General features: G+C 37.8%; 1 protein-coding gene across 1 annotated transcript in view; it reads right to left on the reverse strand.

Annotated features, from left to right (window-relative positions):
* Positions 1 to 2,753: 2,753 nt before the first annotated feature.
* Positions 2,754 to 17,436, reverse strand: part of LOC107740866 (disintegrin and metalloproteinase domain-containing protein 12-like) — a 19,308-nt gene continuing 4,625 nt past the window's right edge. The window contains exons 4-9 of the mRNA XM_016553388.1: positions 16,869 to 17,038; positions 16,535 to 16,619; positions 13,209 to 13,357; positions 4,494 to 4,671; positions 3,639 to 3,728; positions 2,754 to 3,014 (exon numbers count right to left, since the gene is read on the reverse strand). Of these exons, the coding sequence (XP_016408874.1) occupies positions 2,754 to 3,014; positions 3,639 to 3,728; positions 4,494 to 4,671; positions 13,209 to 13,357; positions 16,535 to 16,619; positions 16,869 to 17,038 (933 nt within the window). The remainder of the gene's footprint in view (positions 3,015 to 3,638; positions 3,729 to 4,493; positions 4,672 to 13,208; positions 13,358 to 16,534; positions 16,620 to 16,868; positions 17,039 to 17,436) is intronic.

The raw sequence follows: 17,436 nt of genomic DNA on the forward strand, positions 1-17,436 counted from the left end.
GTGAGCTATGCTATACATATTATTTTGACTTGAATTAATCATGTAGTCATGCACTTTGCCATACTTATGAACAGAAATCACACGAAGCCCAGTTTGGCATTATGAGTGTCGTCGTAGAAATGAATAATTTATGAGAATGAGGACAAGAAGACGAGCTGTCATGTAATTATGGTAATCCTGACATGAGCGTCACATTGGATTCAGATTCCTCATCTTATCAAGAACATTTCTGCGCTGTATGGGCTTCTGGGAGTTAATACTGTACAGTATGTAGGTCTATGAAGATTCATTGTGAGATCAGATTTAGTTCAGATGGATTTCTGGGCTGCTTAAAGTCGACATGAAATGCTGTTCACCAAGCATTCAGATATATTTCTGAGTGAAACTGTAAAGACAGTGAGACAGATATAAACTCACCCCGTGTCCGCTGCACCTGGCCGAACAGTCGTGAACCCCGAGCACACTGATGTTCTGACACTGTCTGTTTATACACATCTACAGACACACACACACAGAGAGAGAGTGAGTTCATTTAGTTCTGTCAGTCAGTGATGATTGACAGCTCAACTCCACCCAAACATACTGACATGACCCATTCAAATGTCCTCACAGCAGCAAACAGGGTGGAAAAGTGTCTCATGCTGTGTATGCGTCACACGCAATTCAGCTTTATAACTTCGTTTTATTAATACTGTGATTACAGGGTCATTTCCAATTATGTCAGGCTGTAACCAATGAGGCCATTCTTTCCTCAGCCAACATCCCTGATTTCATTCATGACTCAATTTTGACTAAACGTGCAGTTATTGAATTTTTTGCCTTTGCATGGCACCAATGACTTCTATAGATTTTGATATAGAAATGAATTATAAGACATCAGATCAGGGTCAGCAATACGGATTGCTGCAAAATGCCAACAGTGAGATTTGTGACATTTGACATGCTTCATAATACACTATTCTAGGCATATCTAGTCATGTGTAAAGTTATGGGTAATAACCTGATCCAGGAAAATAGTGCTGAGTTTTATATATAAATATGAGAAAGTAAATCTATAATGAGCCTAATTTACATAGAAATGTGACATTTTGCACAATTTTAGCACATTTAATTATTGCATGTGTTGAGTAAATATGCAGTTTGAGCTAAAAAAAAAAAAAAAAAAAAAAAAAATGTGTCTTAAAATAATAATAATAATAATAATAATAATAATAACTTAAGTGACTAGTTAACTAGTTAACAAAAAAGCAATAGTTAAACAATCCACATATATGCTCTAGTTTCACTCAGAATACCCTAGAAACAGCATAGCAATGCAATTGAACCCATTCTGCCGTCCTGATGTTGGTGATCTGAACAAGCTTGAGTTACATTAAATAAGCAATGGTCATCTTCTCATTCTCATCATCTTTACCATGTTTTCTCCACACTTGGTGCCGGTGAGCACGAGGCCCGGATCAGGCATGTCGTCTCCCAGGTACACATGAGTCCCACGGCAGAGGATACGCCCTCCTTCCTGGAGCGGGATGTTGGTCGCAGCCAAAACACAGAGAAATAATGAGGCATCCTCTCCACTAAAGACCAATTACTGCATTCAGAGGGCAGTTTCTCACGCAGTCACGTCCAAAAAAAGAAAGAAAGAGACAGCCAGATAGACAGAATGTGGCTTGAGTCCCTTTGGCCAAAATAAAGAGTCATTAGCGGCTGAAACCGTTTCTTTCTCCGTCTGTCCACTTCAGTCATTCAAGTAATTACTACATTGAGGATATGATCCGTGAAGCACTTAATAAAGCAGCCAATTAGAGCTTAACTAAAACAAAATATATGACAGTTGTTACCTGCATATGCAAATTACTGTGACATTTTCAATAGGCTTCTGTTCTCTTTCTTTTAAAGACTTGTTGTTATTTGGCCGCCCATTTGATTTCTCGGTGGATTCGTCTGTGTGTGTGCGTGTGTGTGTGTGTGTGTGTGCGTGTGTGTATGAGACAGTCAGTCAATAAAGAACAGAATGGGAAGAACCTAATGAGAGAAATTCATTTAAAATTTAATTTAAACCTAAAAGGTAATTGTAAGAGAAAAACACTCAGTAAATAAACACTCCGAGACCTTGGGGGTTTTTGAAGGTACTTTTGATTTTCAAATCACAGTGGAGCTATAAATATATAGATTATTTTTGGCAGCTGTAAAAGAAACATTTTTACAATAAATATTCTGATTTGACCTTGAGATTAGCTTCGATATTTGACCACTATTTATAGTAATACTTGGTTACAATGACACTAATAGTTCTTATTTCTGCCAGGAATACAAAATCAATCGTGAATTAATGACAACTTGAATAGAATGACACAAACCTATTCAATCGCGTTTGCTTTCATTTATTTTTGATCAGTGCTTTGCTACACAACATACAAACTTTTATTCCAACAGTGCACGCATTGTGTATTCACACATTTACCTCACATTTCTTTAAATAGAATAGAACCATTGTTTCTTAATGACTCGCAGAAAGACAATTCTCTGCCGATCCATCGGTCAATATTGCGTGATCATAATTCCCACATTACGGTGACGGTAAACTTCTGCATTCAGTCTCATAATACATTTATGCGTCAGTTTATTATATATAATATCTGCATTAGGTCACAGTAGAGTGAGTTTTGAGCAAAAACATTGTGTATTAATCTCATTCTGTCACGCGCTCTGACTTTCTGAAAAGCCCTGCATGGATTAAGGCACGTGAACCAGGATCACGAAACCCAGACGGTCTCTATTAAGCAGGAGCGCTGACACCTTCGGGTGGCGCTGTCCTCACCCTGTCCCCACAGTGTGATGCACTGCTGCTCGTGTGTCTGGCAGATGCCGTTGTAACAGTGTCCATCCACACCTTGACAGTTGTGTCCGTCGTGCAGGTAGACATTAGCGGGACAGTGGGGATCGGCACCTGTGCAAAACTCCGGCAGGTCACAGGAGTTACTGGACTCACGGCACGGAGTCCCTGCAGACTTCAGCTACACAACAAACACATCATGAAATTTGGCACATATATTAATACTATAAAAATATAATATTAATATGGCAATTACACAATGAAGTCCTTTCAGTCAATACAAAATAACAGTTTACTTTTATCTTAATTTATTAATGTTCCCGGTTTTATTGTGAATGATTCCTCAGTCCATGTCCATGCTCTAAAGAATAAAAAAATTTGATTGCTTTAGAATAATATGCACTTTTACTTATTTTGTTTGGTTATTTAGGCTTACAGTGTTTTAATAGCCAACTTTTGATAAGATTATTACTATTTACAAACATACAAACACGAAAAAGATACACATTGAAAAATAAAGCACAATGAAAACAGAGACTTGATTTAAGAAAATATTAACTTAAGTAAAATTTGTAAAACATTTTCAAGTTAATATTTATTTTAATATTTTGTATAATATTTTATTTATTATATATTAAATTGTTATAAAATTATGTAACATTTAATACATTTTCTGAATCAATGTCATCCTTAAGCTAATCTCATTAATTAATTTTGCTGCACATTTTTAATTTAAGTACATAAAATTAGCAAGGTATTAAAGAGACAACAAATAAAGTGGATTACGATGAATGTCAAAAGTTACCTGACAGTCTTCACAACACTGTCCATGTGCACATACAGCCTCCTGTTTCAGTGTGCATGTACTTGCATTACAGCAGGGATTCAGACACTCCTACAGAGACAGAGATTTAACACTGATAATAGCAGAAATGTTTCTTGAGCAGCAAATCAGCATATTAGAATGATTTCTGAGGGATCATGTGACACTATGCTTAAAATTCAGCTTTGATCACAGGAATAAATTACGTTTTACAATATATTCAAATAGAACAGTTAAATTACAATAACATTTCATAATTTTACTGTATTTTTGATCAAATAAATGCGGCCTTGGTGAACAGAAGAGACTTCCTAAAAAAGTATTTTTTTTCTAATTGAGATGTGACTCAAGTATATTTGCATAAGTGTACGAAATAATTTCCCAGATGCTTTCCTCTGACTGCTGGCTATGTGGAAATTCATAAATTGTACATGAGCATTGTTGATGGATGCACAGACACAATCGATGTACGTTTTTGCTATGCATTCTTCACTGCCAGCAACATTTCAGCAAAGACATCAATGAACAGATTTAAACCCTCAGGAAACACCTGAAGCACTCAGACACTAACAAAAGCTTTTCTCTGCGGTCCTCGCAAAAACTCCTGGTCCAACGTGACAGATGCATCTCATTCTTGTGCTTCTTCTCACAGCATGGTCGCAGAAAACACTGGGCTGTTTATTTCGCTCGCCGCAGATTTGGAGGAGCGACTGCTAATGATACACGACTCACTGGAGAGTTTGAAACTCGCAGCACATATGCGGCGCTTAAGGGAAACATGTAAATGTCGGCATGACATGCGTTTTCAAAAAACAAAACACACGAGCTCTGACGTACCTCCACATCTCCGCAATCGCACTGCTCTCCCTCCTCGACATATCCGTTTCCACATTTCTGGCCTCCGTAGAGCACTTTCACCTCCGGCATGTTGAACAAACACATGCCCACACCTTTCTCCATACTCGCCGCAAGATCCTTCTTACTGCACGTACTGAAGACCGTAGGGAAAGGATACCTGAAAGAAAGCAGAAATATTACCTCGGTGATGATTTTTAAGAAAACTGACCGTTCACTCTTGTACGATTTTATGGCGGTTGACAAGCCAACTTATGGTGTATTCAGTGATGATTTAAGAAAACTGACTGTTCAGTTTTGTGACAATCAACAGATGCACACATAAATGGACCAATCAGGCAGTGGAAGTCTTGCCAAGGAAATGACATCACCCTGTAAGTGCTGACTGGCATGAGGACCAATGAAATGAGTCCCAGAGGAGAGAACAGCAACAGATAAGAGATATTTATAAGTCCTGCGTTTGTAAGAAATCACACTGACTGGATTCACCAGATTGTAAATTGGAGGCAGCGGGAAATGCGTGTGTGTGCAGGACACTTCATATTACACATGGTTTCAATTGGATTGAATTATCCAACAAACCAAGATTCTAATAGACTGGTTTGTGTTCATTTGTAGTGTTTGCTTACGCAAATATCACTATTACAACCTAGAAACCGCACAGCAATGTACACACACAAAAACAACACATTAGCAGCTGCCTCGTAACACCCTAGCAACCACCAAACCAACATTCTAAAAACCACTCAGTACAGCTATAGCAACCACTCACAATGCCCTCACAATGGCATAGCAACATGTTAAAAAAAAAACACTCTGAACACAACAGCAACCAAGTCAAGTCACCTTTATTTGAATAGCGCTTTATACAATACTGATTGTGTCAAAGCAGCTTTACAGTGTCAAACAGTTTGGCAATTATGGAAGACAATAACAAAGTGTCATTTTTCCCAGCTAAAGCCAGTTCATTGAGGATTCAGTGATGTTCAGCTCTCTTCCAATAGTGTCTGTGCAATCAGTCAAGCGACCCCAGCTAAGCAAGCCAAAGGCAACAGTGGCAAGGAACCAAAACTCCATCGGTGACAGAAATGGAGGAAAAAAACCTTGGGAGAAACCACATACAGTAGCAATGCCCTAGCAACTACCCAGCAACATTCTAGAAACCACTCAGTACAACCATAGCAACCATCCATAATGCCTGGGCAATGGCATATCAACACGTTTAATAATACTCAGAACACAACAGCAACCTCATAGCAACGCCCTAGTAACTAACCAACCACCAACATTCTAAAAAGTACTCAGTACATCATAGCAACCACTTTTAATGCCCTGAAAGCAGCACAGCAGCATATTAAAAAACACTTAGAAGGCCATAGCATTCACATAGCAACAACACAACAACCACCTATAATGCCCTGAGAGCAACATAACATGTTATGAATGCTCATTGCTCAGAACACCAAAGCAACACCATAGCAACCACCCACATGTTAAAAACATTTAGAATACCATAGCAATCACATAGCAACACCCTATAATTAATAGCAACATGATAAAAACATTTAAAACGCAATAGCAACTCCCTAGTAACCACTCACAACATGTTAAACACCCACACAACATAGTAAACACCCACAATGCTAAGGAACATAGCAACATGTAAAAAACACTCAGAATGCCATAGCAACAGCCTAGCAACCAGCCACAAATATTCTAAAAACACCAAAGCGACTCCCTAGTAACCACTCACAACATAGCAACCACCCACAATACACAGGCAATAAAGCAACATTAAAAACACCCAGAATGCAACAACAACCACATTGCAACTGCCTAACAACCACCCACAAACATTCTAAAAATCACATAGCAACCACCATCCAACCCTGTTGAAAAAAAAAAACAGCATATGCTGGCTAGGTAAGTTTTGAAACATGGCAACTGGTTTGAGCTGGTTTAAGCTGGTTTAAACTGGTTGAGCAACTAGCTCCTGCTCAGGACCAGCTTAAACCAGCTGCCATGTTTCAAAACATACCAAACCAGCATTTGCTGTTTTTTTTTTTTCAATATTTTTGTGGAAGCGAGTTTTGAATGCATTTTGATGTAAAACTCTAGTTCTTAAGTAGTTTCCCACAAGACACAGAAACACTTCCATGCTTGGTGGAGATGATTTCACCTCAATTACACACACACACACACACAGTAAAAGTGGCCCACAAATCCACTCTGAATATCATTGCTCCCCTGTGGAGTGTAACAAAATGTTTCGCCGTAGCATCTACATGACGAAATCCCAAGTTTACAAACATCCCACCAGTCAGAGAAATTACAGCCCTCGTTTCTGACTGACAGCGATGTGAGAGCTCCCAGAGAGAAGCATATGGCACATATTATGAGACTGGCTGATGAGCTCATGATCGTGAACACCATCTGTGATCAGGGAGGGTTTTTGGGAGGATTTAGTGATGCTGATTGCAGGACTCGATGCAGGTGTGAATTATTACAGTCGGACGATTTCATTAACACACTGAACGCTACATCACTAAACATCCTGATGAATTAAATCAGTATGATTGGTTGAGTTACAACATATGCTGTAGATCTGGAGGTTGAGTATTAAACATAGACATTCTTACAGACCCTTTATTTTCCAAAATTACTTATTCTAAGAATATTTAACTAATTACACTGCATGTTATGCCTAATAAATTACATTTTAAAATATATTACAATATGAATGAATGAATGAATGAGGCATTTATATAGCGCTTTATTGTGCATTGCTGTACACCCAAAGCGCTTTACAATCATATGAGGGGTCTCTCCTCAACCACCACCAGTGTGCAGCATCCACCTGGATGATGTGACGACAGCCACAGTACAACTGCGCCAGTGCGCTCACCACACACCAGCTACAGGTGGAGAGGAGAGAGAGAGATTCAGTGGAAGGGGATTATTAGGAGGCCATGACTGACAAGGGCCAGTGGAGGCCAGGACACCGGGGATGCTCCCCCACTCTTTGCGAGAAGTGGCATGGGACTTTTAATGACCACAGAGACTCAGGACCTCAGTTTAACGTCTCATCCGAAAGACAACATTTATTTCATAGCATGATTGGTGTCATAATAATTTTTAGCAAAATGACCATTTTTACTGTATCAAATAAATGCATCCTTTGGAGCACAAGGGACTTCCTTTATATATTTAATAAAAAAAAAAGATTGACTGCAGTCCCAGCATGCCTCAGTTCTTCTGCATGAACAGGAACACAACCAGAGCTCATCTTCAAACCGCACTGCTTTATTAAACTGTCACGCAACATCATGCTTAACTGGCTAAAAATGAAACTTGGAAACTTTAATGTGTGTTCTTCAGACGGAAACTCATAACACGCCTGTTGTTGCTTGTTTTTCTTCTCGAGGTTGAAGATTACTCGAGTCCTGTGTGATTGTGATGAGTTTGTATTTGATAATAGCTCTTGAATTATTGAATTTGTTTGGCACAGATGGCTTTGACTGGCTCTGATGTGATTGTGAAGTGTGTGGCATGCGTGTCTCTGCTGGGAAATATCATGCAGAGAGAAACATCTATCAGTGCTGTCAAACACATCGCGCAGCGACAGGAACCACTGTAATCCAGGTCGTCTGGTTCTGGCCTGGATTTCCAACATCAGCCAGCAAAGATCTCTCAAAGAGCACATGATGGGATATATATATATATATATATACACACTCACTGGCCACTTTATTAGGTACAGCTTGCTAGTACCGGGTTGGACCCCCTTTTGCCTTCAGAACTGGTGTACCTAATAAAGTGGCCGGTGAGTGTATATATATGAAATGTTTCATATATGGCTGTTGGATTTGTTTGTACAAATTAACATTATATAGATCTGTCTGTCTGTACGCTTTCCAACATATTTTGTGTTTTGGATACAGGCTTCTCAATACGGCTTCTTTGATTTATAAATGAAATGAAAAATGAAACCATAGGCCAAATGGTCGACATTTACTAGCTAAATACTAGAAGTGATGATACAACTTAGTGTACTCTTTCTTTTTGATCCAATACCATGTACTATCAAGGACACATCGCTGATACACCAATCATGCTATGAAATACAGTATTTGATATTTAAAAGCCATAGTTTTTAACAATTAAATGGCCTAAAATGCAAATTCCTGTAACTAAAGATAAAGATAAATAGTTCTTAATAAACTTTTTTTTTCTTTTCAAAGTTGACATGAATTTTTCTGCTATATATATATATATATACAAATTGAAAATGCATGCTGTTTTATGGCAATTAATTAAATATAAAAAAAAAGATAGGTCTCGTTTAAAAAAGAAAAAGATAAATAGAAAACAGTCTTCAATAAACTTTTTCACAAGAATTTTCCTGCTAAATAATTAGAATAATAAATAAAACTTTAAAAGAATAAAATTACTAGTTAGAATTATTATTATAATTAATAATAATAATAATAATAATCAATTAATTAATAATAATAATTATTATTATTATATCATATTATTATATATTTGGGAACAGTAATTTTATGTGAAGATCGATCCTCTCTATAAAACATTATTGTCAAAAAAATAAATACTTGCCACCGATCTCTATTTTTTGCTGCTGAACAGCTCGGCTGTGCTGGTTTACCAGGTAGACCAGCACAAAACCAGTCCTAAACCAGCACGGACCAGCAAGGCAATTCAAACTGGGTTGTAAAACCAGCAAAATATCAGTAGACTTTTACACTTCTGGAGATAAAAGTATGTAAAACTCACTGCCACAATGCTAGGATGACGTTTCTTTTCTCCTGCTTAACCAGTATTACATTCATAAAGGTTTGCAACAACAAATGATGGCAGAATTTTCATTTTTGGGTGAGCTATCCCTTTAAACTAAACGTGTAACAAGTATTCAATAAACTCACTTTCGAAGCTCAAACTTTGGCAACCATCAAGTAAAGCGCTGGGCAGCGTTTACCTCCTACATCCTCAGATCTACAGCTTATCTTTTCAGCATGGACCAGCGTTTGGTTCAGAATCCAGTTGGCTTTGCTGTGGCCATTAATATGCAGCAGAACTGCCGAATACTGTGATGCTCACTGCGTTTCTGGCACACGTACTGAGACAACAGGGCAAACGCAAGCATGGAAATCTGGCTCGTGTCGGCCCTCATGCTTGCTGGAACAACTGTACCCGGGACGACCAGCGCCAGTGTGGTATAAGCCTGCGGGAGGACGAGAGATAAGCAGATGCTTCCTCTTGCCTCCTGATGCCAACCCAGAGATCAGCGCTCAGCGATAAGCCACAGCGACTCGAGTGTGTCTAAGCTCTCAAACACCTCCCCTGGACTGGACTCAACAGGAGGCCCACACAATGGAGATACTGCCACGGGCACAGAGATCTCGCTGTGAGTGGGGTTTGTTCTCTATGAGGGTATGAGGAGCTTCCAAAGACTCTATAGAAGCACAGGAACAAATATAGCAGCGTTAGGAGCCACAGAAGCTGGGGGCTCAATGGAGAGAGTCGCCTACAGAGTCCTGCTGTAACACTACATCAGTATTTATGTAATATTTAAAGGGATAATTCACTGAAAAATAAAAGATCTGTTCATTTACTCTTCCTCATGTTGTTCTGAACATGCGTGAACATTAAAAAAGATATTTTCAAGAATGCTGGGGTCCAGACAACATTGGACCCCGTTGACTTTCATTGTATTTCGCAAGTCTTGTTTAACTTTTGTAAGTTTTGATTGTTATGTCAAAGATGGTCTTTGGCCTCTGGCAATTTTTTTAGTTTCTAACCACAAACTGAAATGAATGTTTGTTTTTTAATTAATTCATTTAATGTATATTTTGAAATGAACTGAAATGAGAAAAATAAATTACAATTCAGTTCTCAAATGCTAAATTAATTTGAAGTGAGGTAGCAAACAGGAAGCAGAATTGAAAAAAGGAGAATTTAAATACCAGAAATATAGAACCTATAGACATTTTTTAATTTACATATGTTCCAAGAAATTCAACACAGGTAATGCATTGTGGGAAATGTTGTTTTCCAGCCTGGAAAACAACATTTGTGATTTTTTGTTTTAAAAAAAACTCTGATTTTTTATTTTAATTTCTATTTTTTTTATTCCCCTAATTTTGATCCTGGGAATACTCAACTACAGTTTTCTTATGCATTTATGACCTATATGATCTACTATATATAAATTATTTATATGTATGCATAAACATTTTAATAAAACTTAAACATTTACTTTAATTGACAAAGGTCAATTTATTAAAATATATATTTAAAAATGTATTATTACAAAAATATTTAAATACAATGAATTTGAATAAATGTAAACTTTTGCGAAACAGGGTGGAAGAACACTTCATTTTCCAGAATGCATTTCCTTAAAGTGAAATGTCTTCAGGAAATTTCTGTTCTTGTCATCCCAATTCAAGTAGGCCTATTAAATTCAAATTCAATCAGATCTACCAGCTCCAAAACATCACATAAAAACACATACTGGTGGCTTGAGCTGTCAATCAAGCAGTCTCTTCCTGTCTAGGTGGGCAGTGCTTGTTCAGAATAAGCCGTTGATCACACGCTGTGCCGATAAAGTCTGGCTACTTGAGATTACATTCATCAAACCTGCAGGAGTGAAGGAGCTGCTTCAAACCTCAGAGGGATTTTCACCACTCACGTCTTAATTAATGCAATTATATAGATGTGAAGCTCCTAAACGAGCACCTGCTGTGATGTTAAATTCATTTATGCTTTGATCTATGAAAGCTCTGTGAGAGGAGACGCAGACTAATGCGCTGTAATGGAAGAAATATCCATCTTAATTGTCTTATTCCAGATTCTCATTTGTACAAATACGTGACAAATATGTTTCTTATTTTCTGTCTCTCTGGATGAGATCTGTTTTTCTCGCCTGGTCCTTTATGAGCGCATCACCGAGCGTCACGTTACGGGTTTTTCATGGGTGCAGTCCAGCTAAAACACTCGTGCGGATGAACTGATACACACTAGACTAGAGGATGCTGGGATTGAGTTGGCCGGTGTGCGACCATCTGCCTCATGAGAAATCTAACATGGCCTGCAAATGTGTGATTTACTTGCTGGAATCACACAAGACAACTACTTTTACAGACTCAAAACTGCTGCCAACCATTTCTTGGGAATGCCACACATTAAATGTCTCTATACCTGAAATAGGTGTCATGAGAAATCCCATCTGTTTCCATGACAGCACTGCATCTCAGCCAATCAGAAACGCCCACTGCCTGTCAATCATTGTGCATGTTGAGTTTTTCTGTGATTCTCCTGACCCCATTTCCCATCTCTCTTCTCAAATTCTAGTCAATCGCTGCTGTTTCTGTCCAATAAAAAGCCAAAAGTTCAATCTCATTCACAGAAATCCACAATCACTTTCTGATGAGTAAATATGTGCTGCTAAACAAGTTTATTCCTAAAAAGAGTTTAATCAAACCCTTATTGTTTTATGAATTTAATCAATATGTGCTAAAACTGACAACCTAACTCTAAGACCTATAACACTAGCTTGCTCTATTCTTTTTCTATTCTATCAGTTTCCTTTTTATTTATTATATTACTTAAAAAACCCTTGCTACGTGTACTGCGTTAAGCTAACTGAGACTTGTTATAGCACTTGTATATCATTGCTCTTTTGTTGATTTTGATTGCTTCCATTGTCCTCATTTGTAAGTCGCTTTGGATAAAAGCGTCTGCTAAATGAATAAATGTAAATGTAATGTAATGTAAAACTGTCTCCATGTTTAGTTCGAATGTGTTTAATTCATGTGTTTAGAGTTGTTTCTTCATCACAGGTCTCAGAACATCTGACCATAAAACCAGTCATCTCGTCTAACAGATGACAGAATAAATTAGCATCAAGTTGCACAAGCTCTGATGTTTTTATGAAATGAGTCCCAGCTGGTTTGTGCTACACAGACGTCATGAACCAGCGGGGTCAACTGGAAGCATGCTAATGAGCGTGTGGCTAAAGGCTAAAGGCTAATGCTGTCCCGCTGGGTGGGGTATTAAGGTCTGCTGTTGTGCAGATGACCAAATGGAGCTCATTATGGAGTAATGAGGCAGAAAGAGAGCGAACAGCTAACTAACAGACAGAGTCGTCATGTGCCGAGCAGGCCGGAAATTCTGGGTAAAACGGAATAAGAAACTGATTCACACTGACAAAGTCAGCTGATGGGTTTGACTGGATTTTACACGGAACTTTTACTGTGGGCTGTTTGTTCTTCTTTGGTCAATTACTTTAATAAAAACATAAATTTTTTCACAATATCTTCTTTTGAGTTTTGCTGAGGAAAAACAGTCATACAGATAGTGCTAATAAATAAACATATATATATATATATATTTTTATTAGCACTAGATGATACTGGGATCCCAGCACCATACAGAGAATAATTGGCTTGGAAAATTAATTGGAAAAAAAAATAAAAATCACCACACCACATACGTTACTGCAAAAATAATGATGGTTTCCAAACAGGTTTCCATACATGTCTGAAAGCATCACAGAGCCTCAGTGAAACAAAACTGTGAATGGCCTCATTATAGCACATTAAACTGATATAGGAATGTTTTAACATAAAAACAGCTTTAAGAATCTCATTTGCAGAACTGATGCAGTTTTCTCACCCAGTGGAGGGGGTCATTATACACCCGCCGCGGTCCACGGAGGCTCTGCAGCCGCAGCCACGCTCCGGCGTGTCGTGGTTCATGCCGAAGTTGTGTCCGAGTTCATGGGCCAAAGTAACCGCAGCGCCAAGAGGGTTATCGGAATGATCCTTAAGACAGAGAGAGCGAGAATCAGTCAAGTGCAATAAAAAGAAATGCTTGGTGAATTCAAATAAGCAATCAATTTCAATTTAAAACAAACAAGAGCAATTTCTTCCTCCGCGACCCCCGAGACTCGAGAGGCGCTATCCGTCCTGTTCCACCTTCCCTCCCCAGATTACATTTATCCCCACATCTCTCCTCCTGCGTGTTTGTTTTTCTCTCAGAAAACGGTTTCACATGAGATCTGTAATGAGCAGACACTAATGGCCTTTCTAATTACTTTTCCACAAATCCATCAGAGCAGCATAACTGGAGATCCGCTGCTGTAATTGCAGACCGTTCTGCAGGCTTTGTTTGGGGAAGGGTGTGTGCTGATGAGGCAGGACAGACACAATTACAGTCGCTTTGGTGAGGACGTGTCTGCCAAACACGTGAAAATCTAATTAAAATGAAGGAAAACCGCCAGATTCACTTCAGTTCTGAGTGATCATTCCTGTCAGATAATGAGCATGAGGAAAGTTTTATTGCTCAGAAGGTGCTCTTTCGGAGCTAGAGAGACTTGGAAACCAAATACTGGAACAAAATGATTTTTAAAAAGTTTGGGGTCAGTTAGGAATTAATGCTTTTATTCATCAAGGATGCATTAAATTGATCAAAAGTGATGGTAAAGACATTTACAATGTTTCAAAAGACTTCCATTTAAAATAAATGCTGTTCTTTTGAACTTTCTATTTATCAAAAATCCTGAAATAAATCATGGTTTCTACAAAAATACACTGTGAAATTTTTTTTCTAAGTTATAATAAAACAGATTACTGGAGTACGTTTGACAAGAAAATACTGTTTCAGTCTTCAAAATGTCATGTTTAATTCTATGTGTTACTTTCAATTTCTTTATAATTTTTTTTTTTTTTTTAATTTACAAGCTATTTCTGAGTGAAAAATTTTTCTACACCATTTTTTTCAGTGTATGAAGCAGCACAACAATATTGATAATAATCAAAATGTTTCTTGAGCAGTAAATCAGCATATTAGAATGATTTCTGAAGATCATGTGACACTGAAGACTGGAGGAATGATGCTGAAAATTCAGCTTCGATCACAGAAATAAATTACATTTTAAAATATATAATTAAACAGAAAACAGATTTTTTAAATTGCAAAAATATTTCACAATATTCCTGTTTGCACAGCGTTTTTTTTTTTATCAAATAAATGCAGACTAGGTGAGCAAAAGAGTCCTCTTTTAAAAATATTTTAAAATTTAACCCACCTCAAACTTTTGAAAGGTATATATCACATTTACTCAAAAAACCTTTACAATTATTGCTGGCATGATCACGTGTAACTTTACAATTTTAAGCTTTCCATGGGCATTTATAACTGTGTTAAGCAAAAATGCTGATGCTTATGAATCTGGCACATTCTATAATGAGCCTCATTTGCATAGAAAGGATGCATGTTTTGTCAAAAGAATTACTTAATTTAAATATGCACGATGCAATTTGTCTGTAATTTTACAGACTCCTGTTTAGAGGGTGTTAAAAGAATCAGATCAGTTTGAAATCAAGCAGGAATACAGCAAATTGCATTTCCAGAAGCCTTGGTTAAAGGAAGTTTATGTCCGAACACAACGTGGCAAAAGTTGCAATTTTCTCACTCTAGAGGACACAAATTTCGGATTACTGCACTCTAAAAAATGCTGGGTTGTTTCAACCCAACTTTGGGTCAAATATGGACTAACCCAACCGCTGGGTTACATTTTTTAATTACATTTTTAACCCAAAAGTTGGGTTAGTCCATTTTTGACCCAAGGTTGGGTTGAAACAACCCAGCATTTTTTAGAGTGTGGGTGTGTGTTTTTTAAAGCATAAAAAAGACAAGCAAAAGTCTCCATTTGCACTCCATTTAATCTCTTTTCATGCCATTTTGTGAATTTTCTTTCCACTGGATGTGTGATTGGAGAATTCTGACGGTCCGGGGAGCTGAACACAATCATCTATAATCTGCTGCTGTCTGTGTATCTCATTGCATTTTCAGAAAGCTTTAGTTTAGTTTAGTGGGAACTGGTCAAATGAGGACAAAACCTCATCCGAACACAAGATGTCATGAGATCGTGCCATGTTTTCTGTGAAATACTGTGGCTTTTATGGTGGCAACTCCACTCAGTCAAACAGCAAAAACAAAAGTCAGACATTCAAGAGGCGGCCAAAGGAAATAAAACACATCCGATGAATGAGTCAATGAAGAAAACATGCATGTCTGCTGTTTTGACTGACAAAGTTAAAAAGTTTTGGAAGAAACCGCATGTGACTATAATGATCTATAATGGAGAAGCTTCATATAATGGGATCCTCAATCAAAGCTCAAATACTGAGATGGTCCAGTTTACTCCAACATAGAGGCCAGAAACCCACTCTATTCAAGCAGAATGAAAGCAACAGTTTCAAATGTCTGTGCTTTTAAACCGGAGGTCTTATTAGTCAGGTAGCCGGCTATAAATATGTTTACATTTGCTGTGCAAGAACACATACAGCGCTTTCCCTCGATCTGTATCTCAGAGAGCTGCTTTGATTTTGTGTCTCAGTAGGATGTTATGGTGGAGTGCTGGGTGATCAATGTGTTGGGTTGATTTAGGGAAAACATCTCTAGACGGCCGTGCTGAGTGAGTTACTGTCCTCTTCTGACAAAGTAAAGGAGGAGATGATCATCTAAAAGTTAGAACCGCAGCAACCTCGAGTAACCTCTGTATTCAAAAACTAACTGATGTCTGCAATGAGAATGAGAATGATAAAATACATATAACAAAGACATATGACAAAACACACATGCACACACACATACACACACACACAGGTTTGTTTTTGTGAAAAGTGGGGACATCCCATAGGCATAATGGTTTTTCTACTGTACAGACCGTATATTCTATTGCCCTTCACCAACCCTACCCCTAAACCTACCCCTCACAGGAAACTTTGTGCTATTTCAGTGAATAAATATATCTCACATGCACTTTCAAAGCAAAACACCAAAACATTTCACAAGTTTCTTTGGTTTCAAATTAATCAACTCTGTTCAAATAAAACAGTAGACATTGTAAAAAAGACAAAAAAAAAGACAATTTTAAATTCAAAAATATAATTAAACCTCTCTGTCATAACGAATGATTGACAGATGTCACTCACCATGACGATGCCCCCTGACTGCTCCGCAGTGCACATGCTCATAATGGGAGCCATGCCGATGGTGGTGCCCTGGAAGTAAACGCCACTGAAGAGGGAAAACAGGAAGTCATGTGACACACGTTCATCTAGAGCAAGCTGGGTAAAGTTTCAATAGAAACAAAGTGTTTTAAATAAAAATATGTGAATAAAACCTCACACATTTTTCAACATTTCAAAATAATAAATAGTGAAGCAATTCTTCCTGGAGGAAACAGTGCATTGAGTCTGGTGGTAAACCGCATGCTGTGTTTTCCACCTGCCGGCCCTCAGCAGTAAACGCGTTTAGCAGTCAAACCTGATGAGCTGAGCGTTATCGTGGGGTCTCTGCGGGAGCAGCTTGAGTTTTCTCCAGTCCAGGAACTCGTGGAGCGATGTGAACGGATCCTGTGTGATGGAGCATTTGTCTCCGTCACTCCACACCTCCAGCCCCACCAGAGCCACACGGATATTCAGCGATCTGTAAAACTGAAACACGGCAGCGCTTGCTATCAGCAAATCAACTTAAAGCAGATATTTCAAGGGGGAAAACCTGACAAAAACTCACACAAGTTGCACAAATATTTACCTAGGAATAATTTTCTTACCACTTTATTGCAAAATTTCCGGTAAAGATATGCAAGAAACTGTTTTGACTAAATAACATATACTGAGATATATATTCAGAGTTGCATTTATATATTCAGGATTTATAAATATGTATTCCAATTTACACTTATATGTTCAGAGTTATAACTTTGCATATTCAAGATTAATAAAAAATGTACAATCATATAGGCAGAATTATAACTATATATTCACAATTTATTTTATAATTATAGTTAAAATATATTTAAAATTTCAACAACAATATATAAATATATTCT

This window comes from Sinocyclocheilus rhinocerous, unplaced genomic scaffold (genome assembly GCF_001515625.1).
Source record: "Sinocyclocheilus rhinocerous isolate Xijiao unplaced genomic scaffold, SAMN03320098_v1.1 scaffold1908, whole genome shotgun sequence".
NCBI lineage: Eukaryota > Metazoa > Chordata > Actinopteri > Cypriniformes > Cyprinidae > Sinocyclocheilus > Sinocyclocheilus rhinocerous.